The sequence below is a fragment of the Cricetulus griseus genome, chromosome 6 (genome assembly GCF_003668045.3).
Source record: "Cricetulus griseus strain 17A/GY chromosome 6, alternate assembly CriGri-PICRH-1.0, whole genome shotgun sequence".
In the NCBI taxonomy this organism is placed as follows: Eukaryota; Metazoa; Chordata; class Mammalia; order Rodentia; family Cricetidae; genus Cricetulus; species Cricetulus griseus.
The window spans coordinates 147276310-147303930 of NC_048599.1; the positions used below are offsets into that span (position 1 = coordinate 147276310).

General features: G+C 48.2%; 1 protein-coding gene across 3 annotated transcripts in view; it reads right to left on the reverse strand.

Moving 5' to 3' along the window:
- The window catches only part of Ggta1 (glycoprotein alpha-galactosyltransferase 1 (inactive)), a 65919-nt gene that overhangs the window by 17711 nt on the left and 20587 nt on the right, over positions 1 to 27621 (reverse strand). For all 3 annotated transcript variants that reach the window (XM_027423667.2, XM_027423664.2, XM_027423665.2), the window contains 2 exons: positions 15135 to 15238; positions 5294 to 5382 (listed from right to left, as the gene is read on the reverse strand). In XM_027423667.2, the coding sequence (XP_027279468.1) occupies positions 5294 to 5373 (80 nt within the window). In that variant the 5' untranslated portion in view covers positions 5374 to 5382; positions 15135 to 15238. The remainder of the gene's footprint in view (positions 1 to 5293; positions 5383 to 15134; positions 15239 to 27621) is intronic.

The window sequence follows — 27621 nt, forward strand, 5'->3', positions numbered from 1 at the left end:
TCACATGGAGGATTCCACATTTCTCAGATGTTGGACAATGAGGAAGCCTGGGGGAAGGGGGTGGAGGCATCGAGGGCAGCCATCCCACACAGAGGATCTCTCTCCCTCAGGAACCAGAGCCTGGCACATTCAGCTCAGATCCCTTAAACAGCTCAGACCCCATGGGCATCGCCTTAACAAGCCAAGGCAGTGCGGCTAACTTGATGCCTGGAAGGCTAGGCTAGGGACTTTAGGGACTCACCTCTATTCATTCTCTAAGTACTTGCTGGGCTTGTCCTCGGCTGCATGCCAGGGCAGATACCATCTTTACCCATGAGCACAATACAATGTAACAGAGAAGGCAGGCCAGTCACACAGCTACTTAAGTTCCTAACCAAGGAGTGCAAGAGATGGGATAAGCAAGCATGGGTTCTTCTAAGGAGGACCTGGCAAGATTCCTCGAGAAAGCAATGTATTCTGAAGGGTGAAGAGAAGTTCACCAAGATGAAAAGACACAGAGAAGTGTTCCCAACAGAATAAACAATATGCAAAGGCCCTGAGGCAGGAAGTATCAGCAAAGAAAAGCAAAGAGCCAGAGCTTGCAGGACCTACTGGCCATCTGCCTGTGAAGAACTGTTAGAAAGCCAACGTGCAGTGTGGACAGCAGTCAGGTATGGCAGTGATCAAGGCAGCCATGGCTCATGATAGTACTGACCACACAGAGACTTCTGGGGAATATAAATAATGCGACCTCTAGAAGGGCATGGTGGCTTGGTGCCTGTAATTACAGCCTTGGGCAGCAGTGGCCATAAGTTTGAGGCCTCCCTGGTCTGCATAGCAATGACCACACAGTCAGGACTACATACTGAGAACCTGTCCCCAAAACAAAACAAAACCAGTGACAGAACTCAGAGCCTCACTAAATTATTCAGTTCTGTGCAGAGACACTGTGCCCAAGTCCTATGCCTGAATTTGTTCACTGGTATATCCCATCACTGTCTCTTTAGTCCTTATCTCCTCTCCCTACTTCCTCCCTGTGCTGGAGCTCAAGCCTTCTCCTAGGGATCAAGCACCTGCCTTCCTGCCCTCTTACCCCCTCCACCTGTCTTCCTGCCCTCTGACCCCTCCAGCTTCTCCCGGAGACCTTCACTCCAGGACCAAGCCTTAAAGTTCCTGTCTCCTAAATCAGTGAATTGATGTGGTGCCTTGGTGAACCTAGCCAGGCACTATTCCAGGCAATTTACATCCAGATGCTTAGTGAATCCTCACACCACTGTAGCCACTCTGTCTCCACCCTCACCCTGAAGAGCAGGGGTGTCCCATGAGCCTTCTCACGGAACTTCTGCTAATGAAGTGTGGAACCCCCATATCTGAGTTTGGTGAGGGCAAGGAAGGGGAAGAGACAATGAGTAGGGAAAGGAAACAATGAGCAGGGGAGACAATGAAGAGAAGGGGAGACAATGGGGAGAAGGGGAGACAATGAGAAGGGGAGACAATGAAGAAAAGGGGAGAGAATGAGGAGAAGGGGAGACAATGAGGAGTAAGGGGAGACAAAGAGGAGAAGGGGAGACAATGAGGAGAAGGGGGCAATGAAGAGAATGGGGACACAACCCAACATTCAGAACCCTGCCTGGCATTCAGGGAACTATTTTGTAACTAAAGTTAACCCATTTGTCGCATCTCTCTCTCTCTTTTTTTTAAGTCTTCCCGTTGTCGCCCAGACTCCTTCAAATGTAGCCACACTAAACTGACATTTCCACATGCACCCATCCACCAGGTGCAGCTCAAAAGCCACCTCTTCCATGCTTCCCATCCCCATCCCAGGGTAGTGCCTTGCCCATAGGATATGCTTCCTGAGTGTCTGTAAATTGAATCTCCTTACAGGCTGGGCAGTCTCTGCCTCCTTATCTCTACCCCCAAGTCCTTCATCCACTTTGAATCACTGGTTACTCATCCACAGGTCTCACCTGTTCAGATCCTAACACCTATGGGCAGGAGCTCCATTTGGCCTCCATGTCATTGTGTACCCAGCAGACAGGAGCTCTAGTGGAGTCTGGGACAAAGGATCACTAGATCCAATTCTACTTAGAACAAATATGCAGACCACTACTGAGCCAGCCCCCAAGGCTGGTCTCCATTTGGTCACCTGAATATGAGGGTGTGGCTAAAGGAAGGGTTATGTAAAGTAAGAGAGTGACTGACTCACAGACAGGTAACGGGGGACCTAAGTTTTCTCAAGATGTGATCACGAAATATTCTTGAGACTTGGTGTCCTCATCAAGACATCCAAAGTTATTCCCACTTTGCAGACACAGTCTAGGACTTGGCACATGCTCAGTAACTTCCAGCTACCTTCATCATCTTCTTTGTTGTTGTTATTTTATTAACTTTTTTGGGGGACGGGGTTTTAAGACAGGGTTTCTCTGTGACTTTGGAGGCTGTCCTGGAACTAGCTCTTGTAGACCAGGCTGGTCTTGAATTCACAGAGATCTGCCTGCTTCTGCCGCCTGAGTGCTGGGATTAAAGGCGTGTGCCACCAACACCTGGCTATTTTATTAACTTTTTTTTTTTTTTGGTTTTTCGAGACAGGGTTTCTCTGTGTAGTTTTGGAGCCTATCCTGGCACTCACTCTGGAGACCAGGCTGGCCTCGAACTATTTTATTAACTTTTAAGGTTTCGTCCAGCTCAAAAATATAGTACTGTATTCTCAAACAGCTTCAAATCAAATGCTCTCCTGGGTTATGTTCTTTTCATCTATTTATTTATTGGTTGATTGATTGATATTAAAAATGTTTTCCATGTGTAGGTATTTTGCCTGCATGTATGTTTATGCATCACTTCTGGGCCGGTACCCATGGATGCCAGAAGATGGTACCAGATTCCTGAAATGGAGTTACAGATGGCTGTGAGCCACCATGTAGGTGTTGGGAACTAAACCTGGGCCTGGTACCCATGGGGGCTAGACGAGGGTGCCAGATCCCTGATACTAGAGTTACAGATGGTTGTGAACCACTATGTGGGTGCTGAGAACTAAATCTGGGTCCTCTGAATAACACTGAACCATCTCTCCAGCCCCTAGTAGTATTTTTTGAGACAGGATCTCACTGCAGGATCTTGACTGGCCCCAAGGCAATATTATTTTTAAATGATTTATTTGCTAGTTGCTGGATGAAGTCGGTTATATTTAAATCCTTTTGAGTCCAGAGCCACCTGCCTCTCTAGAGTGAATGCCCTTGGTCCACTTGGGATCATTGCATAGCCAATTTGGACAGTGGCAGAGACCTGCACACTTCCTGCAGAAAATCAAGTTAGAAGACAATGTCTCTAGAGTACTCGGTATCAAACAACTGCCCCGAAAAGCAGCCAGAACCTCCTGTAGCCATGATGCTCAGAGCACATGCCTGCAGCAAAAAGACAATTCTCCTGAGATACCATGCACATATGTGCTCTCTTGAGCCTTCATTTTGTGTGTGTGTGTGTGTGTGTGAGAGAGAGAGAGAGAGAGAGAGAGAGAGAGAGAGAGAGAGGGAGAGAGGGAGGGAGAGAGGGAAAGAGAGAGAGAGAGAGAGAGAGAGCACTCTACCATTGAGCTGTGTTTTTTATTGTTTTGTTTTTTTCAGGTGGGCCTTACCTTACTATGTAACCCAGGTTGGCTTCAACTCAAAGGGATCCCTGCCTTGGCCAGTCGTGTGTGGGGATTGAAGGCATGATCCACCACACTGGGATATTATCCCCGTTTTTAAAGGTAGGGTACTGAAGAGTAGAGTAACTGTGTAGCTTGCCCAAGGTCACACAGTCAGTAAATGGAAGCCCAGGACACACCCGGCAGTCTGGCTTTATGGTCTAGCCAGGATGCTCTTCAGCCCCCAAGAGCCTAAGGGTCACCATACCCAACAGATGAGTCATTTCTTACTTGAACTAGCTTCCTCAATTCAAATGACCCACTCTCCAGACCTTCTAAGTCACACTCTTAGCTTGTCACGCCTTTCTCAAACTTAGCTATTCAGAATGAAACAGCAGAACGTCCTACAAGTGGTTACACATCTGTCACACCTTGAAACTCATATCTTTTGCATTCTGACTGGAGGTTGCCCCTCCTAGGGGTTTGCTGGCTCATCCAACTTTAAAATTCAAAATTCTGAAAGAGATAAATGAGATGTTAACCTAGACTACTAGAACTCTTGGGCCACTAAAACATTCCACTGAAAATAGTCACCTTTGAGACAGTTCCTACAGTTAGCTGTACAAGGAATGCACTAGTTGAAGGTGAATGGAGCTCAGCCAGTGTCCCTTCTTAGGGACTTTCTAGGGTTTTGCTGTGGAGCTCTATCTCCCCCTGAGACCACTGGCACTGGAGCTTCCAGAAGCAGAGGCAGACAATAGATTTTAATTCACAGTTGAGTTCAATGGCTGAGAAACAATTAATTCATCTTGCTTTCCAAAGCTTGGGGGGGGGGGCAGATATCCAGGCACAAATGAATCACCAGTAAAATTTAGTATGTGTTTTTGCACCAAAGCCAACCACTGGGACGGCTCCCTTAAACCTGAAAAATATTTTAGGATTGCAGGACTTAGGGCTGGTTTCTTGCGGAATTCCTATCTGAATTTTATTTCTCTTTTTTCCTTTATTTTAAAATTCTATGTGTGCAAGTGTTTTGCCTGTATGTATGTATGGGCACCCTTGTGTGTGTGGTTCCCATGGAGTCTAGAAAACAATATAGGATCCTCTGGAACTGGATTACAGGTATTTGTGAGCCACCTTGTGGGTGATGGGAATCTAACCCAGGTCCTTTGAAAAAGCAGCCGTGCTCTTAACTTCTGAGAAACCTCTCCTGTCCCTTTATTTTATTGAATTTGATTTGAGTCAGGGTCTCCCTGTAAAGTTATGGCTGGCCTGGAAGTCACTATGTAGATAACCTTGGCCTCAAACACGTGTGATCCTCTTGCCTCTGCGTTCCAAATATAATGATTCCATGCATGTACCATCCTGCCTGGCTTGAAATTTCTGTATCTACTTGTACAAATTACTTGAGACTTGTGTTTTTGGCTTAATGTGTGTTCTCTCTGGGTTTAGCCTTCAGAAATGCAAGATACTAGGAGCATGGCAAGAAGGAAGATAATTACTTAGGCAGAAGTTACCTGAATGGTCTATGGTTTTAATGACTATCCAGGGCTGGGAGAATACAGGAAGGGTGGAATACTGATTATGGCTAATTTCCTCATGTTCACGATGCTTAGTTACTCAGCTGGCACTAGTCACACAGAATGAAAACAGCCTTTCCATCTCCATAATTCTATCTGGTTTCATAATTACCTGTTGACATATTCCCAAAACACGACAACCACAGTTGAGACAACCAGCATCGACAGGACAACTTTTCCCTTGATATTCATTATTTTCTCCTGTGGGAGGAGGGGGAGGGAAAATAGATTAAAAAAATTAAATCTTGAGTGAGAGATGGTTTCTTGGGTGGGAGAAACAGCTCAGTGGTTAAGAACACTTGCTGGTTTCAGTTCCCAGCATCCAAATGGGATGCACAAAGTCAGTAACTCCAGTTCCAGAGGATCTGATGGCCTCCCTCTTTTGGCCTCCATGGGTACCAAACATATGGGTGGTGGACATACGCAGGCAAAACACTCGCACACATAGAATATTCTAAATAATAAAAATAACAAAAGGTCTCTGCCCACATCATTTCTAACAGGATACATCTGTGTGTAATTCAGTAGATCTGAGATGTGTGTCCCTGCACAAGTGCAGACTAGTGATGGCAAATTAGGCCAGTGCCGTTAATGAGACTTCATGCTCTGGGAAGGATGCTGGAGCTGCAGCCCCAGCCCCACCCCCAGCCATGTGGTCTTGGGCAAGTGAGGAGATAGGTGTTAGAACGATTAACTGTTAGTTCCACAGAACTCCTGTGACCTCAGATTCAGAGCACCTCTGACTCTGGGGGAGGCCTGCCCACTCCCCAACCCTGTTGTCCCTGGAGTGCTAATGACACATTCCAACACCTCTTTATAATGGAGGCCTTGCCCACTTTCCAGCCCCACCCAATTCACTCACACACACCCACAAGCAAGCAAACTGCTGGAACTACCGGGGGAAACTAGGAAAGAAAGGGAGGGGCTGATGGGCAGAAAATAAGAGGCTGGGAAGCACTTCAGTGTGGTGACCAGGGAAGGCAAGATGTGGAAGGGACATAAAAGGTGACTGTTGGAGATGAAGACAGGATGTAAGGAGGTGGGGGAGGGCCTCTGTGGAGCGTCATCCATGATGGGCTAGCCAAACAGAAAGCTTTAGAACATAAAACAAAACTGCACCTCCAAACTGCTGCACAAGAAGAGGTTTGGAGGGCAGGAAGAAGGTGAGCAGAGTGGACAGAGCTCTCAAAGGTCCACCGGGAGTTTGGGAGGCACCAGAGCCTTTGGGGTGGTGAAGAACAGGATCTGTGTTCAGAGACCTGTTCACCTGCTGAGGGGGAGGGGGAGGGAACCAGAACCCCAGCATTAGTGGGGAAAGTCACAGACTGTTCTAATGGCCAAAGAGATGGCACAATTGTATTGGACATCTGCATGTTGCTATCCCTATGTTAGGAAGTTTTGATGTAGCACTTTGATACCTTACAGCACTCCTGAGTGGGGAGAAATTGTTCCTGGAGACTTGCCAGCTCTCTGAGATTCCAAGAGCTCAGACAGGACATGCCTTTGACCCACAGATGAGCCAGCCACTCCAGAGCTAAGCCTCCTCTATCTGGCCCATGCACCTCACAAGGCAACAGGACCTGGCCTTATTGCCCAGAGCATCAGACACCTAGGGACCAGGCCTACCAAAAAGAACCCTGAGTAGACAGATCTTAACTGCTTGCTCTGCCCTCCTGGCCACTCCTATAGACCCCAGCTTCCAACTCTCAGTATCACTGTAGTGAGTGGTGCTCCAGAGACCCCAAAAAGAAAGGGTAGCTAGGAAACCCATAAGAAGGCAGACTGACCAAGCCCGAGCAGCACTCCTCCTCTATGGTCTCCACATCCGTTCCTGCTCCAGGTTCCTGCTCTGAGTTCCTGCCCTGACTTCCTTCAGTGATGTAGTGTGAAGTGATGTTGTGTGACCTGAGAATTGTAAGTTGAAATAAACCCTTTCCTCCCAAGTTGCCTTTGGCCATGGTGTTTATCATAGTAATAGGAACCCTAACTAAGACAGAGTCCCAGGGATTGAACTCAGGTCATCAGGCTTGGCAGCAGGCACCTTTACCTGCTGAGTCATCTCATTTTCCTTTTCTTCTTAGGTATGTAGCTAGGAAAAGGGGCCGTTCGAAGAGCTGGTTTCTTTCTTTCTTTCTTTCTTTCTTTCTTTCTTTCTTTCTTTCAGATTTTATTTATTTATTATGTATACAGTCTTCCGCCTGCATGCCAGCAGAGGGCACCAGATCTCATTCAAGGTGGTTGTGAGCCACCATGTGGTTGCCGGGAATTGAACTCAGGACCTCTGGAAGAACAGTCAGTGCTTTTAACTGCTGAGCCCATCTCTCCAGCCCCTGAAGAGCTGGTTTCTTAATGAGCTCAACACAGACATAAGAAGAAACATCTGCAGACCAGCAGAAGACTTCCAGATTAATTCTAGAAGTGAATGCAGAGACTAGATCCAAATGCTGTAAATCAGCTGAATTTAGCTCAGAGCCTTCCTCCTGCACATGAGCACTGGGCAGGCCTTGAGAGGCTTTAGTGTAATACAGTTCATTCACTGCAAGTTTAGCCCAGAGGCTGTGGAGTTTTTTTAAAGGCCGAGTGACCAGGACAACAGCTGGTCCCCAGTCCTCACCCTCACTTCCTAAGCCTACTTCCCCTACCTTATCTCCCACCCAACCAGCGACACACACCTCAAACCTGTTCAACTGAACCACTCAGAAGCCTGTCCATGGACTCCCTAGTTTACTACAGGCTGAGCCAAGCAGGCTCGAACGCTGGGCATAAAAAGCCCTAGTCAAGGCTACTCATCTTCTGGTCCCCTCCCTGACTTTTCAGGAAGGTGCATTTCTGCTTCCAGGGAGCTTTGGTTGTTCTTCTACTAGCTCCTCATTCTGTGTGTGAAGTAATGACTTGGGTGACCGTGGAGTTTTCCAAGTCCTAGTTCTCTGAGCCAAGCCCACCTATACTAAGAAACAGACTTCATGGCTCTCAAGGATGCCCCACAGCAGACTGAGAGCCAGAGAAGATCTGTCTGAGGCTGTGGCAGTGGGTCAGGAATTGAGTCCTCACTTCTTTTTTTTTTTCTAAATTTATCTATATATTTATTTCACGTGCATTGCAACCACAGACAGTTGTGAGGTGCTATGTGGTACCTCATGTGCCATGTGAACCCGTGTCTTCTGGAAGAGCAGCCAGTGCTCTTTACCTCTGAGCCATCTCTCCAGCCCCTTCAGTCCTAATTTCACACAAGAAACTACAGTTCCTCATCCCTCATCAACATCTCTATAAAAATTTTGGAAAACCAAACATCCTTTTGTAATTCAAGGAGCAGTACAGGCCCAACTGATATTACATCTCTAGAGGTGAACATTAATGTGTCCTGTTAGTTGGTTCAGCTGCATGGGAGTGCATCACAGAGGCTAAGCAATCATCTGCCCCAAAGTCTGATTTCAGCCTCTCTGGGCCCAGAACTTCAGATTAGAGCATGGGGACCTCAACTAGAACAAATTAAAGTGGTTTCCTTCTTTTGACAATGGGGGTAAGGACAGTGACGGGAGAATGCAAATTTGAGGCCAGCCTGGGCTACACACAGCAAGACTATTTCAAATAACAAATAAGGGCCAGTGAGCTAGCTCTATATGTAACAAGCCGAGAAAACCTGTGACCTGAGGCTGATACCCAAAATGTGCCATGGAAGGAGAGGATTGGCTCCTAAGTGGTTTCCTCTGACCACCACATGTGCATTCAGGCATATGAGCCAACACCACACACACACACACACACACACACACACACACACACACACACACACACACTCAGGAGGCAGAAACAGGCAGATCATTGTGAACTCCAGGACTACATAGTGAGACCCTGCCTCAGGGAGAGAGAGAGAGAGAGAGAGAGAGAGAGAGAGAGAGAGAGAGAGAGAGAGAGAGAGAAACAGTAATGATCTCAGAACCGTGCCATAACATAGGATACATGCTTTTTCAAAATGTTAGTCTTCATTGCTGATCTTCATAAGAGAGGCTTCTGGGAGGTCTGCTGAAAATGAGGGCTGACACTTCAAACATGCTGAAAACATTTGGAGGAAGGAGAACTCTGAACTGAGAACAGCTTATACAAATGGATGCAAATTAAGGTTTCGCCATCTGTTCCAGCTCAGCCTGAGTAAGCTGCTCCAAAGGGAGACTAACTTCAATTTCTCTAATCAAGTCCTAGGACAGCCTGTGCTTGCTGAGAGGCAAGGGTGACCATTGGCTTCGAGGCTCAGCTGCACCAACCCCACTTACCAAGGATCAAATGCAAAGCCTCTCCCAACTGGAAGGGGCATGACACAGAGCAACAACATTGCCTGTGTCAGAGGCAGTCCACACCCGCACACCTCTGGATCCCCACCATCAACATCCTGTAGGTGGGGGTGGTGTTTTTAGATTTCAGGAATTCACATCAGAGGTGGCTCTCAAAACACATTTCTTTCTGGGCTTCACTGATGGCTTAAAACACCTGCCTGTTGGCCATGGCTAAGCACCCCACTGGCGAGCCTTGCAAACCGAAAAGCTGTGGAGTAAAGTGCTAGAAATGGGCACAACATGCTTCCTAGAATCTTCCTAGAAACCCAAGTCCCCAGAGAAGAAGGGCTGGCCGGCCGGCTGGCCAATTAGTCTTTTAAAACCATTTTGTATTTCTTTCTGGAAGAATGAGACATTTGGCAGACAATGTGGCCTACAACTCCTTCAATATGTGTCTCTCAGAACTTTCAAAACTGTACTTCTGAAGAGTGGTAGGCAGCTGTCTTCCCTGCCAGGTAAGAAATAAGTTTGACTTCTTTCAGGTATTGGCTCCAAGATGACAATAATATTAATACTAATACTACTACTAATAATAATAATGAGGAGGAGGAGGAGGAGGAGACGGTGGGGGAGGGAGAAAGGGGGGAAGGAAGGAAGGAAAAAAGGAAAGAAGGAAAGGAAGGACCAAAAAGGGCCTTGGGCATATGCAGCCAAGTCACCGACAAACTATGCTTGGTGTATGCCCAAGGACAAGGCCATTAAGAAGTTCATCATTCGGATACTGTAGAGGCTGCTGCCACCAGGGACATTTCCTAAGCAAGAGTCTTCGATGCTCATGTACTTCCCAAACTCTATGTCAAGCTGTATTACTGTGTGATCTGTGCTCTTCTTAGCAAGTTGGTCAGGAATTGATCTCATGAAGCCAGCCTGGAAGGACCAAACGCCACCACCGTGATTTAGACCTACAGTTGCTCCCCCTCAACCTCCACCACATAAAGAGGTGGCTGCAGATAGGCAGAAGAAAAAACATCTGGGAAAAGTAAAAATGGAAGTTATACTTGTTATACTTAAAAAAAAAGAAAAGAAGTAAATTTGAATGATACAGGAGACTCCTGGGTGACCTTAGGTGGCCCAGTGGTTGTCTGTGATGGTGTTGGGACCCTTCTGCCACCTCTGAGACCATCTGACTTAATGCTCTTATCATCTCTGTCTCTAACTCCATCCTCTGGCCACTCCCAGACTCAATTCTGCAGAGTTTGGCTCCTGCATTGGTTCTCAGAAGAGCACCTGCACCCCAACTTCTGGGACCTATGCTGACACTGGTGGCATTTCACAAAGCAGAGCCACTCTGTGAAGCTCCACCTTCCTGGCTCCACCTCATGATTCAATGAACACCTCACAGAGAACCTCACAGAGCCATGCCAAACATTCCTTCCAAACAATTCCTCTCCGGAGGTGATGCTAGGCAATCCTGTTTTCTCCATCTCACATCAGGGTGAAAGGTGAGCCTCAGCTAGAAGCTGGATGCAGAAGGCCCTGGAAAAGCCATTATCATTATTGTGGAGAGCAAGGGACAGGCCAGGAGAAAGAACTTGCCAAAGAAACTCAACCTCCTGCGAAGCCCTTGCCTCCCTGCCTGCAACCCTGCCACCGTGGCCTGGAACCCAGTCTTCTTCCCCGCAAAATAGTCAAGCATGAGTCCAGTCTAGCATAGGCCCTGCAGGATACTTGGTAGCTATACCAGTAAGTTTGTGAAGTGAACAATTCAATGAGTGTCACCCAGACCCATCAATCACCATAGTCTAGGCTACTGGGTACTAGAGGATTCTTGAAAACAGAGATACATCAATAAACAAGCTTCCCTTCTGGGGGCAGGGCAAAAGGGTAAACAGGTTACATAGTGTCCTATAGTGACCAATGTTACAAAGGCAAACAAAGCAACAGGTAACAAACTGGATATTGTTGCCTGTTGACTGCCCCACACTCGAGACACACACACACACACACACACACACACACACACACACACACACACACACACACACACACACACACGGCTCATGATGGAACTCCACACTTCACCACTGTATAATGTTCAACCTAAAACATAATCTTCTGGTCCCCCCAAACCCTCAGTTATAACCAAGAGTGTTAATCCAGCACTACAGTTAAAAATTAGACTGGGGAAGACTCTGACCCCCGCAAGGTCCCAGATGTATCCCCTGGGGAATTGCTTTAACCTGAGGTTCTGTCTCAGGTATAATATGGAGACACGAACATCTTCCTTGGGGCTGTGCAAAGGACAGAAGTAGACCATGCTTACGAGGCTCATTGGGCCAAGCAGTCAGCATGTACTCCACAAATGGCAGCCGTAACCATAGCAATGTTCTTTAGGGAGAGAGGTTCCAGTCATGGATGCAGAGCAGTGTTTTCACCAGAGACAAGAATCTCAGGCCCAAATAGCAACACCTCACAGAGCAGTTGGGATGAGCCCAAGACCCCAATACAAGCTGAGGGAAACTCTGCTATGCCCAGTCTGGGGCAAGATTGCAGCCAAACATCCCTGCTGCCTCTCATGGATGCCCACATTAGGCATTTGCCAAGACCAGGCAGGAAAAGTGGCCAAGGCCCATCCATTTCAAAGACCAAGGGCAGCAGAGTGTCACAGCCGATAAAGAAGTCTTTGGACTGGCCGTCTCCTCCAGGGTTTTCCCACTCACCCAGTCCTGGAAGAGAAACTATCCCTTGGGCACAAGAGCTCGCCCCACTGCCACAGCCCATGTGCTTTTCCTAGACTCATCAAATGACAGACTCCTTGGCCAACCAATGTACCTGAAGTACAGAGGCTGGCTTACCAAGCCTCATGAAGCTTGGGGCTCCAGGGCCCATCAGAAGATGGAGCTTTATTCATATCAGAGAATAGGTAGGAGGAAATGCAAGTGCTTTCTAGAGTAAAAAGAATTCCCTAAAGTCTGGAGGAACCCTAGCCTGCTCTGGTAGCTGTCTGAGGGAGCAGGGGGCAACAAGGAACTGGCCCCATTTGCTCACCTACCAGGGCCCCAGAACCTTGTATAGCACCCAGGACCCACCTTCTCCCTGCTCAGGGGTCATGACTGGCCAGGCCTCTAGTGCCTCCCCAAACTGGCACCTAGACCAAGCTATCCTACTGCACTACCTGACAAGGAACAAAGGACTACACTCTGGGGATCTGCCTGAAGCCACCTGAGCAGGAAGTCGTCCGGACCATCCCGGATGTGGTCCTGATAACAACAAACTATGGAGTCAAAAGCAATTCTGCCAATGCTCAGTAGTGAGTGTCAACCACTCATGAAGTATTCTTCTAGTTTTCTTTTCTTTCTTTTTTCTTTTTCTCTTTTGTTTCCCTACTGAGCTCCATCTCTGGGTCCCAGAGTCTTCTATGGTGGAGAGAAATGACTCCTAAAAGTTGTCCTCTGACCACCAAATGCCCTCCCAACCCCCTACACACTAAATAAATGTAATTCAAAATAAATAGAAAATGATGCTAGAACAGCAGTTCTCAGCCTGCAGGCCATGACTCCTTTGAGGGTCAAACGACCACCCTTTCACAGAGGCCGCCTAAGACTATCAGAAAACACAGATAATTACATTACAGTTCCTAACAGTAGCAAAATTAGTTAGGAAGTAGCAATGGAAATAATTTTATGGAAGGGTGAGAATCCCCTAGACTATGTTAGTCAGGACACTGATAGGATCCAAGAGTCTGTAGCCTTGGGGCTGGAGAGACAGCACAGAAGGAAAGAGTGCACACTGCTGTTTCAGAGGGCAGAGTTTGGTCCCCAGCATCCATGTCAGGCCATTCACCATCACTGCCTCCGGCTTCTGAGGGCACAATATGCATGTACCTCATACTGACACATATGCATGGACGTAATTAAAAGGAATAAAAATATTTTTAAAGTTTGCAGCCAAATATAGCAAGTGCATCATGCAGCTCCACACAGCTCATGTATTTTTCCATTTTTCTATCATTTTATTATTGTTTTCTGAATGTCACATTTGAAGGACTTGGCCTTTTTTTTACCTACCATGATATCCCTTCTCATAGTCTACACATTCACTTCCCTACCTAATATTGTATCTACAACTTTAAATTCTTTTTCTTAAAGTGCCCTATGCCCGACCTAGTCAGCTTCTGGACTACAAATACCTGCATCCTTCCTGAGCCGGGCCAGGCCCAGCCGGACTAAACAGTTCTCCAGCTGTCTTTCAGTTCCGCCTTCCTCAACAATCCCATGATGGAACTCTATTATGAACCCCATTTTGCAGACAAGAAAACAGGCTCAGAAAGGCTAAGCAACTTGCCCATGTGCTCAGCACACAGTGCTGGGCTGGGTTCCACCCAGGGAACCCACCTCCAAGGCCCTGTCAGTCATCACAGAAAGACTCAAGTCTCTGTGCCACTCAGGATTATCACACTTTTAACTGAGCCCAAGCTGGTCAAACACCGGCTATGGTCAGCTTTTCCTCAGATCAGCTGTGGGGCCTGACTGGATCACTCTCCCGCTACTAGTGAGGTATCTCCTGTGTGTGCCTGGTGTGGAGCATTCTCCCTCGTGTCACTTTTCCACTTAGCAATGGCCAGTGGTCATTGTGGTGATGATGGCTCTCCTTCTGGCTGAGAGCAAGCTTGAGTGAAGGAGGAGCTGGAGTGAGGTCGCTGAACATGCTCAGAAGCAATGGATTTTAAGGTCAGAGAGTCTGCCCCTAGGTCTAGTTCTTGGCAGTGGGGAAGTGTCAGGGTAAGGGGGAACCATTTTATTATAAATTCCCCATGGGGAGAAAAAACGATACAATTGATGGGGGAAAAAGAAAAGCCAGTTTCCTGTTATGCTTTTCATTAAGAAGGTTGGAATCGGGGCTGGAGAGCTGGATCAGTGGGTAAGAGGCTTTCTGCTCTCACAGAGGGCCTGCAGCTTCATTCCTACCACCCACATCAGGTGGCTCACAATTGCCTGTAACTCTAGCATGCGCACGCTCATGCACACACTCACAGGCACTCATGCAAACACACACACACACACACACACACACACACACACACACACACACACACAATATTAATAACAAAAGGGTCAGAATAAACATAGATTCAGGAAAATGACAGCCAGGACTCTGACTACGCATGGTCAACTATCATTCCAGTCATCGCCCACCATCGAAGGCAGTACAGCTTTACTCAGAGGTATCTCTTACTGCCTCCACTTCAGGATCCAGTTACCATTGTTTTCCTGACTGCCCTAGGAATCACTCACCAGAGGCTTCCTACAGCAGGAGACATGCTAGGCAAGTGCTGTGCTGTCCTGAGAAGGCTCAGCACTCCCCCACAGTGCCCTGCCCCCATGCAAGACTCAGCCCCTGGCCCTGCACTGTCAACTCAAACCTACACAGAGAACTCCAGGCTGCAGCCTTGACTGGCACAGCACTGGACCCGGCCAAGAGAAGCAGAATAAAGTGTAACTTAGAGCCAAAATCTCTGAGCCAGCATTCCACCAGCCAGTGCTTCCAGAGCCACTGGGGAAAGGACAACAAACTAGAGAAGATTAGGGAGAGAGCAAGAATCCTCCCTCAGGAGAAACCATTTGGTGGCCTAACAGTAGCTCCTGGTGACCCAGTCACAAATCCTTTCACCAAAGCACATACCTCATCGTCCGCTGTGTTCCCACAGGAGCAGATAGAAAAGTTCTCCTGAGCCCCAGCCTCAGGAGGCAGGGCTCAGAGGAAGGGAAGGTGCAGTGTTCCAGCTCCTGTCAAAAGAATAAACAGCTGTTTCAGGAAGGGGGGAGGGTGGGTGGGCAGTCAGATCCCTCAGCAGCAGCCACAGGCTTTGTTTCCTCAGCCCCGGGAAATGGGCTGTTGACTCAGACCTACATGCCAAGGCAGAATTGGTGCTCTGGGCCGTCCTCTGACTCTCTCGCCAAGAGAAAACTACAGGACCAAACCAGGCCAGAAGTCACAGGAGAGGAGGTCACCACCCTCCACCTCACCCACTCCCAGGGAAAACTGTGAGCCATGTAGGATGCAAACAACCTCAAGTTACACCTCCCAGGAAAAAGCCTGTGAAGCCTGTGAAGAAGTGATTCCTAGGCCAAGAGCAGAGAGAGGCAAGCAGATAAGGCAGTTTGATGAGATGCCTAATGTAGTTCTGAGAAGGCTTTTCCTCCACAGCCTGGCTCCGGAAGCTGCACTGTCTTGTGGAAAACAGTGTGAATCTCCATATAGAAGCCCTCACTATATGAACTTGGAAAGGCCATGGAGGCCACACCTGCTCCTGAAGGGACAGAGGCGACTTAAGGAGGGGATTTCTGTCTAGGGCTTTTTCCTTTTTCTTTATTTTCCCCCTTTTTTTAAGACATGGTCTCAAGTCTCCCATGAAATCACTGTGTAGCCAAGGATAGGACTTCTTGACCTCACCTGCCTGTCAACAGTACTAGGGCAATAAGTGTACCCCACATCCAGTCACATAATGTGAGGGACGGAGCCCAGGGCTGCGTGCACACTGGGCAAGTCCCTATCATCGGCTGAGCTTTTCCATAGGGCCATTGTTCCCAGAAGTAGCACTGCATATGCCGCCACACACTGGCACAAGCAGGGCGTGACACGAAAGGCCCCTGCCTCATTCCCTCTTCAAGTGGCTGGGACACTGCCGGGAAGTCTGGGAACCCTAGACGATGGGAAGGGACCAATGCCAGACAGGAAGGAGTCAAGGCCCGGCCCCAGGTCACTCAGCTTCTTCCTCTTGTTCTCTAAAGGAAGTGTCAGAGCTTCCTCTTCTGAGGGCAGAAGCCAGCTGACCACCACCTTCAGGGACTGGAAGTTCTTCCTAACAGCTGGCTTTACTCCTTCTGATGATATCCATTTGACCCCCAGTAACCCAGGCCTGTGACAGACATTCTGCTCTCAAGTCTACTCCCAGAAGATGAGCATCAGAACATAGCATACCCCATACTGGACTCCAAGGCCCATCAGGAACACTAAGTTGCCACCAAGTGCCACATGGCTTCCTATATGTAACAACGAGAACCAGCAGGCTGCATCCATGTCACATCAACAGAAGCAACTCAACACTCAGTACCAAGTGAAAGGAACTGACCCAAAGGGATGCACCCTAGGTCATGGCATGGTGGTACTCGCCCATGACCCAGCTCTTGGGAGGGTGGGTCAGGAGGGGCAGGGTTCCAAGGCCAGTCTTGGCTACATAGTGAGTTTGAGGCCTGTAAGCATGACAGCTTGGCTGGAAAGGTATCCTGGCAGCCAGGAGCCAAGGGATAACACAAAGTCATACTGCACAATAAACCTCACACCAAAGATTTATTGGGAGGGAAAAAACCAGGAGGGTGGCTGCTTGGGGTGAGAAACAACAGCAAACTGAACAGGATACAGAGCTTAAATAGAGTTTTCTTGGGAAGAGGGTGGAACTTTCCAGGGTGCAGATTAGTGGGATTTCATGTCCAGAGATTGGGCTTTTACTCTGTAGAGTGGGGGCAGGGTCCAGAAGTTAGGCCAGTTAGATTATTCTGTGGGTGGAACCTGGTAGTTAGAGATCCTCGAGGGAGGGGCCTGGCCACTGCTGTAACTTGGGGGGCCAGTTGGGCTACATGAAACCTTGTCTCAAAAAGCAGAGAGAGTAGCACTCAGAAGGCAGAGGCAAGAGGATCTCTGTGAATTCAAGGCCAGCCTGGTCTATAGAGTGAGTTCCAGGACAGGCTCCAAAGATACACAGAGAAACCCTGTCTCAGAAAGACAAACAACAACAACAAAAAGTGGAGCGACATAAGTAGGGCCAGGGCATGAGCTGTATGCTTCCACTTAAAATTCTATGCAAGTAAAATTAACCTATGTTGTTAGAAGTGGGGATGCTGGGCTCCCTAGGGGTGGTAAGTTCTGGTTACACAGACCTGTCCACTTGATGAAGACATACAATGGGCCTCATAACAGGCTTTTTCCATGAGTATGTTAAGGATGGAAAATTCCAGAGAGCTCCCTGGTGGAAGCAGTGTGCTCTCTCTGGCACCAGTCCCCTCCTGGCCCCTGAGCCTCCCTCCCCCTCCCCCCACCATGGGTAGGCCCTGCCTCTTCCTTCTCCTGGATTCCTCATGCAGACTGAGCCCCTTTGGAGGATGCAGCTATGGTCTGCTATGGGATCAAGGGCACTGGAGGAGGAAGAGGCAGCAGGGTGGAGTCGAAGAGCTAAAATAAGCATGGCCTCTTTAAATGTTTGCAACATTGGGGATGGAATTGTAACAGAGCTTTTGTGCATACTGGTGGAGCTCCTTTCCAACTGAGCCATACCCAAGCTCCTCATGGAGCTCCCTGAGCATCGGAACTCCCCCACACTCCACGACGTTGCAAGCAGCCTTTACCTCAGTGAATCCTCACTACCACCCTGAAAAATGTTCTCCACCATTTTCACAGATGGAGGGAGAAGTTCTGAGGGTCAGGGTATTCAGCTGAGAGACTTCCCTTGACACATCCTTGAACTGCCCTTCCTCCCTGCGGCCTCCAGGGATACTCTCCAGGTCAGCTGGTGTGCTGAGTGTGGCAGGCTGGTGCTGCTGGGAGGGAGGGAGGGATCTGGACATGCCACCCTCCATCCTTGGGTCTGTCCACATTGTTCATCCTGAGAGGCCAGCAGCTGCTACCCAGAGTGGGGAGCTCTGGCTTTGTTCCAATTCACTTCTGGCCGGGAAACATGAGGATTGATTCCCACCCCTCTTACCTCTGTGGGAATGTGGGGATTAAGTGTTCTTGGCAGAGAACACAACTCACACAAGGCTTGCTCACTGTCGTTTGTATAATCCCAAATCTGCCTGGAACTGTCACAAAAGACATGCTTGCTGAGCAAGTTGGTAAGTGTGTGATGGGGATGATCACATCTCAGGGTGGGGGGTGGGGGGAGCTGCCCCATGGGTCACACGATCCTGGGGGACTTGACACCTCTGTGCTTGTATTGCTATGTCTGTGAAATGGGAATGGTAACATGGGTGGAAGCTGGCACCTAGTGAGGGCCACAGACACAAACCATCACGACCAGATCCGGCTTGTCCTCCTGAAGGACACAGCTTTGCCTCAGCTCTGTCAGATGACCCTGAAGCTTGCAGTTCCACATGGCTGCCACACACTTTGTTTTACATTGTGTAAGGAATGTGCATGTTGACCTTAGCAGTCTTGGAAAGAGAGTTCTAAGGTGATGCTTCCATGGCTGTTAGAACTGCTGCCAACCTGAGTGTACTGGGTAGTTTTTGTCAACTTGACACAGACTGAAGTCTCCAGGAGGAAGGAGCCTCCATTAAGAAATTGCTTCCACTAGCCTGGTTTGAAGGCTTGTCTTGACTGCTAATCAATGTGGGAGGGCCCAGCCCACTGTGGGCAGGGCCATCACGGGCATGTGTGCCTGAATGTGTAAAAGGTAGCAGAGCAAGCCAGGGACAGCACTCCTCCACGCTCTCTACTCCAGTTCCTACCTCCAGGTTCCAGCCCTGACTTCCCTTCATGATGGACTACAAGCTATAAGGTGAAACAAACCCTTTTCTCCCAGATTGCTGTTGGTCATGGCTTTTACCACAGCAACACCTCTGAAATGATGGCGGTGGTAGCCACAGAAAGTACTGTGCTCAAGAGAATTTGCTCCCATGAGCCTCTCTCCCAGAGAGGGTACTCAGCCCTCACTGAGAAAATGGAATAATTGTCGTCCCCCCCCCCAGTTTTTAAAATTTGCATTTATTTGTTAATTTTTGTGTATTTATTGGGGAAGGGGTGCATACGCCACAACGCACATGATTAAAGAACAACTTTTGAGACTCTGTTCTCTCCATCTACTGTGTGAGTCAGGGATCAAATTCTGGTCATCAGGCACGTTCACCCACTGAGCCATTTCACTGGCCCACTGCTGAGTCCTCCCCAGCAATGCATAGTCACAGATAATGCACACCGCCTGTCCTGTCTAGCTCCAAGACAGTCCTTCCACTGTGGCCTACGGTTATCTAATCTTTCCTGCTGTTCATGAAGGAGGGGGCCAGTCATGCTGTGTTCACAGGGAAGGACTGGCAGGTCTGTCCTAGCTCTGACTTCTTGCCACTCAGCAACCTGTGTGTCTGTAGTGTGCTGCTCAGTTCCTCCTTCAACTCTTCCAAATGCAAAGGTAAGCCAGCTTTTCTCTAGGAACTGCATCTGTGATGCAGCCCTCGGGGTTCTGGCACCTGGAGCATACAACTAGGCTCCAGCTGACAGCTCTAGGCTTTGGAACTGTTGGTTCCTTTGGAGCTAGAAGACATGGTATAGCCCGGAAGCCCGCCAGGAGACCTGCTTAGTTAGCAATGATGGGAAGACAGCAGCCACCCAGGCACACAGGAGCACAGAACAGCAGCAGGAGCAGTTTTTCTGGGCTCTCTTTATCTCATCAGAGGCACAACTACCAAGAGTCAGAAGCACCAGGAGAGTGGACGATTTCCAGTCTGACCTCTGCCTGTTTCTTAGTCTCGAAGGGCAGTTCCTATACCTCGGCCTTGCTGTCTGGGTGCCAGCAGCATGGCCTTCTAGATGACCTAAAAGAAATAAGCCACACTCACCTTTCCTGCTTTTTCTTCTTTTTTTCCCTGCTTTTTCTTTCTTTTCTTCCCTCAGGCTTTTTATGCCAGGGGGTAACCTGCCACTCCTCAGGCTTCCACTAATCTTCTCTCCCAACAGCTGCTTTGATCCTTCTAGGGAAAGGGAACTTGCCAGCCAGTTGCATACCTGTTTCGACTCTGAATTTTAAGACATACATCTCAGTGTGAAGTCAAGCTAATCCTCACAGGATGCAAAAAAAAAAAAAAAAAAAAAAAAAAAAAAAAAAAAAAAAAGCCAGGCATGGTGCCACACACTTTAATCCCAGCACTTGGAAGGCAGAGGCAGGCAGATCTCTGTGAGTTCAAGGCCATCCTGGTCTTCTATACAGAGAGTACTAAGCCAGCCAGGGTGACAAGGTGAGACTTTGTCTCAAATACTTTATGCATCAGTGTTTTGCCAGTATGTTATAGCCACATGTGTGCACTGCCTGCAGAAGGCATCAGATCCCCTGGAAGTGAAGTTACCGATGGTTGTGAGCTGCCATATGGGGGCTGGGAATCAAACACAGTTCTTGGCAAGAACAGCAGGTGCTTTTAACCTCGGAGCATCACTCCAGCCCCAAGGTAATCTTAATGATGGTCTCATTTCACCCAGTGGTCCACCTTCCTATTTCCCCAGGCAGGGAAACTGCAGTTCAGGGTTAGGTAACTTTGACAAGACCCCAGAGCCAGTGACTCCTCATATGCCTGTGAGTGCCATCCTTCCCACTGAATGTAACAGCGCCTTTCAAACAAACAGCTCCTTCTGGACATACTTCAGGGATGCCTTGCAGCGATAGTCTTATGTCAACTTGACACAAGCTAGAGTTAACTTGAAGGAGGGAGCCTCAATTGAGAAAATGCCTCCATAAGATCCGGCTATATGGCATTTTCTTATTTAGTGATTGATGGGGAGGACCCAGCCCATGTGGGTGGGTCCATACTTGAACTGGTGGTCCTGAGTTCTGTAAGATAGCAGGCTGAGCAAGACAGTAAGCAGCACTCCTCCATGGCCTCTGCATCAGCTCCTGCCTCAGGGTTCTTGCCCTGCTTGAGTGCCTGTCCTGACTTCCTTCGGTGATGGAAGTGTGGAAGTTGTAAGGCAAACAAGTCCTTTCCTCCCCAGCTTGCTTTTGGACATGGTGCTTCATCACAGCGATAGAAACCCTGACTAAGGCACTTACCACCAGAAAGAACCAAACCCATCCACAGACATGAGGTCATTTCCCAGGCACTGGGTGGTATTGGAGTTGGATAGACCCAGAGTCTACTCATTCCCTGCCTGATTTCAGTGTGAACTTGCAAAAGCATTCTGTGTGCACAGATGATAAAGTTATCTGTAGGCCCCAGTTCTCACCAGCCACTGCCCAAGTAGAGTGTGGCCAGTGGGGGATAGAGGGCTCCCCAAGTACCCACTGATGAGAGTCCTTCCTCTCTGGCCTAGGGACTCATCTCCGGTGCTTTGCCTGAGGTGTCTCGACCCTCAGGTGTGGGCAGTCTACCCTAGCTTTATATATGTGGGAGTGGGGCTTAGGGTCACCCCCAGAAAATCAGATGATTGTATGCCCAGAAAGGCTCCTGTTGAGAGTCAGCCAACAAGTGGAGACTAAATCACAGAATTGCCCCCTGCAAAAGTCATCTCCAAGTACACTTCCAAGCATGGGCCATCTCAGAATTTATTTTGGTTTTGAAACAGGGACTTGCTTTGTAGCTCAGTCTGGCCTGGAACCTGTGATCCTCCTGCCTTAGCCTCCAAGAGCTGGGATTACAGATCTGTACCAACACATCTGCCTGGGTCTGTTTTTAATACCCACTGGTCCTTTCCAATGCCAGGCTGAAATCTAGGAGTCCTTCCTATGGTGGTGCAGAAGTAGTGAAGGCTCAGCTCTTCTTTTTCTACCAAAAAGCAAGAAAAGATTCTGTTGTGGCTCACAGTCTATGGCTCTCACAGTCTACAGCTATGACGGCTCTCACAGTGTATGGCTATGGCTCTCATAGTCTATGCCTCTCTCACACAGTCTATGACCATGGCTCACAGTGTGGAAGACAAGTGGCAGGAGAGTGAGGCAGCTGGTCACAACTGCTGTCAGGAAACAGAGATGAATGCAGGTGCTGAGCTGGCTTCCTCCTCATTTTAAAAGAGATTTGATTTTATTGTTTCTAATTATGTGTGCATGAGTACAGATATCCTCAGAGGGGAGAGGTGATGGGTCCTCATGGAGCTGGAGGTACAGGCTGTTTGTAAGTTGCCCAACATGGGTGCTGGGAACTGAACTCAGGCCCTGTAAGAGCAGTATGTGCTCTTAACTATTGAACTATCTCTTTAGCCCCTGCTTTTGCCTTTTTTGTTCAGTCCAAGACCCCAGCATACAGAACGGTGCTGCCCACAATTTGGGTAGCTCTTCTCTTCCCAGTTAACCCTTCCTAGAAACATCCTCTTCCTATGCATGACCACAGGCATCTTTCAGTGGTAATTTTAAATTCCATCAAGCTGCTAGTCACAATCAACCATCACTAGACAGGAGTGACAACACACACATTTAATCCCAGCATTGGAGAGGCACAGGCCAGCAGATCACTGAGTCTGAGGCCAGGCTCCACAGTGAAATCTTGACTCAAAAGGAGGGGCCATCACAAGCGCCCTCCCCCATCCCTCCTCACACCTCTGCTCCCACCCCACAGACTCCCCACCAGCTAACTGCACAGGCTGGTCTTGCCTGTCTCTTGGAACTTCTATAACTTGCTTGAGATGATGCTTGAAAATGGGAGACAAACAAACTCACAGGAAGCTGTGCATGGCCCAAGGGTAAAAGAATTTACTGGAAAATCCTGAAATTGTTCTGTATTGGATTTTCTCCTTCCTATTAGATGTTGCTAAATCTCTTATAATAAATTGACACAAGCATAAAAGCACTTTCAGGAATTCATGCCTAATAGAAGAGGTTCTAGCAGGAAGTTTAAAAAAACAAAAACAAACAAACAAAACATCCCAAACCAACCAGCAAACAAAAGAATTAATTCAGGTCACTGGGGAAAGGTTTTCAGTCTTGGAATGAGACAGCTCTTATTCAAGTGCCAGAGCCCCTCATTTCTTCCCCTGTGACCCTGGACAGCAACCTCCCTGAGCATCAGTCTACTAACTATCCACAGGAGTGATAGAATGTGGGGCCTAGCATGAGTGAGGTCCTGAGATGGATCCCTACACTACATAAGAAGAAGGGGGAGATGAAGAAGGAAGAGGAGGGGGTGCTTAGCCAGGCTCTATGGCTCATATCTCTAATCACAACAGCCAAGGAAAACGATTCATTGAACCCAAGGATACAAGCCACCTGGGCAATTCAGTAAGACCGACATCCAATTTTCTAAAAATTATTTAGTCTTTGAATTATCAAGAAGATCAACAAATCTGTCTGTAAAGTTCATGGAACCTAGCAGGCACATAGGAAATAAAAGCTTGAGTTACAGTCCCTAGTGCCTAAGGACAAACTGTCTCCAGCTCTCCTCAGCCAGAAGATGGAGCCTATATATCCAGGAATCTCAGGTGTTGACTGGATGAAAGACCTTGGGCAAGCGGGGCTCTAAACACTTGGTCTCTCCTGCCTGTACAACGAGAGCAGCAAAGCCCCTCTCAGACATCACAAAGAGATGGCACCCGTGACATGTATGGCAGAGTGCCTGTGTTAACAAATTCCCAGTAACAGTTTCTTAGTTCACAGTGATGATGATTTCAGAACTCTCTGCACAGGCTCTGGCACCATTAGATCTGTGTATCTGGAGTCCACCATCTACCCGTGGCCTGAAAACAGCTAGCTCTGCCTTGGCATGGATGGAGCAATTCCCAGAACACTTCTGAATCACCTTTCCTCCCCGGGCGTTGACACAGCCTTCGAGGCAGGGCCACGGTACCCTCAGCAAGAAACCCAATTTCTCTGGTGGCTTGTCTCTAGTGACTTGATGGGAGTGGTTCAGGCAGAGCAAGAGCTGTTTCTTACCTCCTCATATCCCATAAGTGTGCAAACAGAGGCAGTAAAATGGCTTAGTGGGTTAGGGCATTCACTATCTTTGCTGATGAGTTTGATACCCAGGACCAACATGATGGAAAGAGAAAGCCAACTCCCCCACAGGTTTTCCCCTCAACTACACACACATGCCACACCCACACCCAAATATATTTAATCTGCAAGAAGTCTAGAGATGGAGCTCACTGGCAGAGAACTTTGTCTAGATAATAATAATTTAAAAAAAAATCTGTAAGCCACTGGTCCAAATCACAGGAAGCTAGCTATTTATATATTTATTCATCTGTTAGGTAAATATTTGTTTAACACCAAGATCAGAGCCTGGAGGGTGCCAGGCATTATGTGGGTCTACAAAGGCATAGCCATTGTCCTGGGGATCTCAATGCTCAATGGAAAGATGAGCCCTGAAGCCACCATCTCCCTACTAAGTGACCTGAGATGTCATCAACCAAGGTTCCCTTATCAGCACTTCCGATCACCAGTTTACTCTGAACTCCATGGATTTCTAGAGAATTCTGAGGTCACCTTTGAAGGTCTCTACTGTGGATTCCTTCCCTCTCAAGAGCGCCTCCAATCTCCTGAGCTGCACTGTTTTCCAGGTGAGGGAAGAGGGGCATCAAGGAAGGGAAGTGGTATGTCCAGTGCAACTCAGCACCAGGTAAAAAAGCTGGATTCAGTTCAGGCATCTAACAAACCTCCCCAAGACAGTGACAGACACCACAGAAATCAAAGAAGGGACTGGGGACTGTCCTCGGCCATCTTCCTAAACATGCTCAACTGTGTGAAAACACCCCAGAAACAGCCACATCACTGTGCTTCCCCCACCCCATATGAAAGAACAGTTCTAGGCTCTCTGATAAAGGTACAGGCCACTGCAAAAGTGAGCATCACCTTCAGCAAAATGTGGACAAGGCAGATGAGGCACTGTACTGAGAGGACAGTCAGTCCATGCAAGCAGAAGACAGCTTAGACATTCAAGAGCTCTGAAGAGGAGTTCCATTCAACAACCACAGCACATCTGGGTCTACAGAACCATCTAGAAACCCAGCTCCACCTCCTTACTTCTGCCTTTCCTACAGATCCCTCAAGGGGCCTCAAGCTCTTAGTGGGTACCATTGCCCCCTTCGTGGTCACCTCCTTCTACCTCCAGCTTCAGGCGTCTGTCCCTCCAGATGTCTGCCCTTGAATACTTTTCTTCCCCTGCTGTGCAGTGCTGGGGTTGTCTTCTCTGGTTGTGGTTTCCCAGCCTCAGTAGAAAGGCCACAGGCTGCTGTCATCAGCAAACTTGGCATGGAAGGGAACACCCAACTTGAGATCGTTTTTAGTATTGTTTGACTAGGGGTTTCTTTCCCACTCTCCACCTTCGTGGTGAGATTTCAATCCCTGGCCCCCTTGGAGTTGGTTGGGTAAGGCCATGCGGCTAATATGACCAATAAGATGGGAATGGGCCCAAGCACTTAACTGCTCACACAGAGGGGAACGAGTCCAGAGCTCATTTGCCTACACTCAGGATCAATGCCAGAACCAATCAGAGCCTCACAGGGAGGCTTCACCCCTACAAGGTTTTCTTCCAGCCAAGGAGAAACTTCCTTTTCTCAGAACTTCCCCTGTTTTGGTCTGGGCTTCTCTTCAGCATCTGTTATTTCTTCCCTGAGAGACTACCATTTCAGGTTGTGAATGTCTTAGCACCAAGGATCTGTAGTTCGTATAATCACACTAATTTTGGTGATAATAACAGCCACTGCAAATGTCTTCACTGAAGACTTCTAATTTTGGCAGGCAGAGTCCTGAGCAAGTGACTCTCACTTCCTTCCACTCTTACTTTTTTCTGTGAGATGATGAGGTCACCCCATTTTTACAGCTGGGGATCCAGCTCAGTTCTACTGACCTGAAGAACCAGAATCGACTGTTTGGTTGCCCCGGCTCCTCTCTCGGCCTGCTGACTTTATATTTATATGTAAAACCAGTCTCGGAAGATGCCTGGCAGCTTTCTCAGGTGCCAGAGGAGCCCAAGGCACATGAAGGATTCTGTCCTCTTCCAATCCCATAGAATCCAGTGTCTCTGGCTGCTCCAGGGTAAGTGATTCTTCTCTTGGGTCACATCTCTACACAAGAGTGGAGAGTGGAGCCAGTGAGATGGCTGGCCTGGAACTCACTATATAGAGCAGGGTGACCTTAAACTCACAGCCTACCTCTGCCTCCTGAGTACTGGGCTCAAAGACATGTGCCACCATACTGGGCTCAAAAGCAACTGTATAAAGAGCAGGGACTCTGACTCTAGCCCATGCGCATGTCAGGCTGACCTTGAACTTCAGCAGCCGATTCCATTTGTAACACTGATCATAATTAATACACCCATGTTTCCCCAGTAAAAAACAAACCTCAACTTTCAACATCCAGTGAGTTCACTAGTAAAGCACCAGCTGCTGATTCAAAGATGGGTAAGGGGATGGCTTACAGAAGCTACCACGATACACAGCACTGGCAGAGCCCATCTCAGAGTAGATATCCTTGTAGACAGAGAGGCCAATTTATGCATTAGCATTTGAGTGCTGGCTTGCCTCTGGTGGCACCCACATGCTAACTGACCCATGTGCTTTATATTGAACTTATATGAACTGCAGGTGCCCAAACAGAAATACTGAATGTCAGGCCAACAGCACCCTGTGGCTATTGGGAAACCCCTAGCTGGGGCCAGCTGCCCTGAGATAATCCCAGAAGTGTGTTCCTCAATCTCACCAGACAGCTGCTGGACGTGTTAGACAGCCAGTCCTGTCTCGTGACCCGAGACCTCCCACACCTGCCTATCTGGGCTATCTGTCCTCCAAATACTGGAAGTGTATCAGATCCTGTTCTAACCAATAAACCGTTATAAAAGACCTACTGTGTGCCTGGCCCTGTGGGAAATGCAGAGATTGGGCAAACCCCTCATGTCTTCCCCTAAAATGCTAACGTTGTAATCAGACAGCGAGGCCTGGAAACAAAGAAACTGAAGAGAAGTGGGTGAAGGGGGAAGACCTGAGGCCACAAAGGAAGGAGCGCATCTCCCTGGCCTGCAGAAAGCAGCCAGGGCTTCCACTCAGCCCTGCCTCAGCACGTTCTACAGTGAGGATGTAAGACCTTTGCAACCAGACAAAAGTGTACTTAAGTTAGGTGGTTCTCCGACACTCAAAAAACTAAAACTAAAACTAAATTAAAAATAACAGAGCATTGTTGACTTTGCATAAACGTAAGCTATATTTTCTGTTGTCCATTTGCAATCAAGTTCAAGGACGTCACACAATACACAGTCGAAGCTGCTCTATGCCAACAGAAATCAGTGGCAGACAACACGCTCCTTGTTTCTAAGAATCCAGTTCTCATCCGTATTTTAGATAAATTTCACATAAAAACGGAACTAAAATAAATCTTCTAAAGAGCCATCCCAGAAGCTGTCTGGCTTGGAAAGTTCAACCACAAACCCAAGAGAAAACGGGGAAGTACAGGGACTAGGAGCTGGTGGGGATTGTTTTTCCTCTTCGGCTG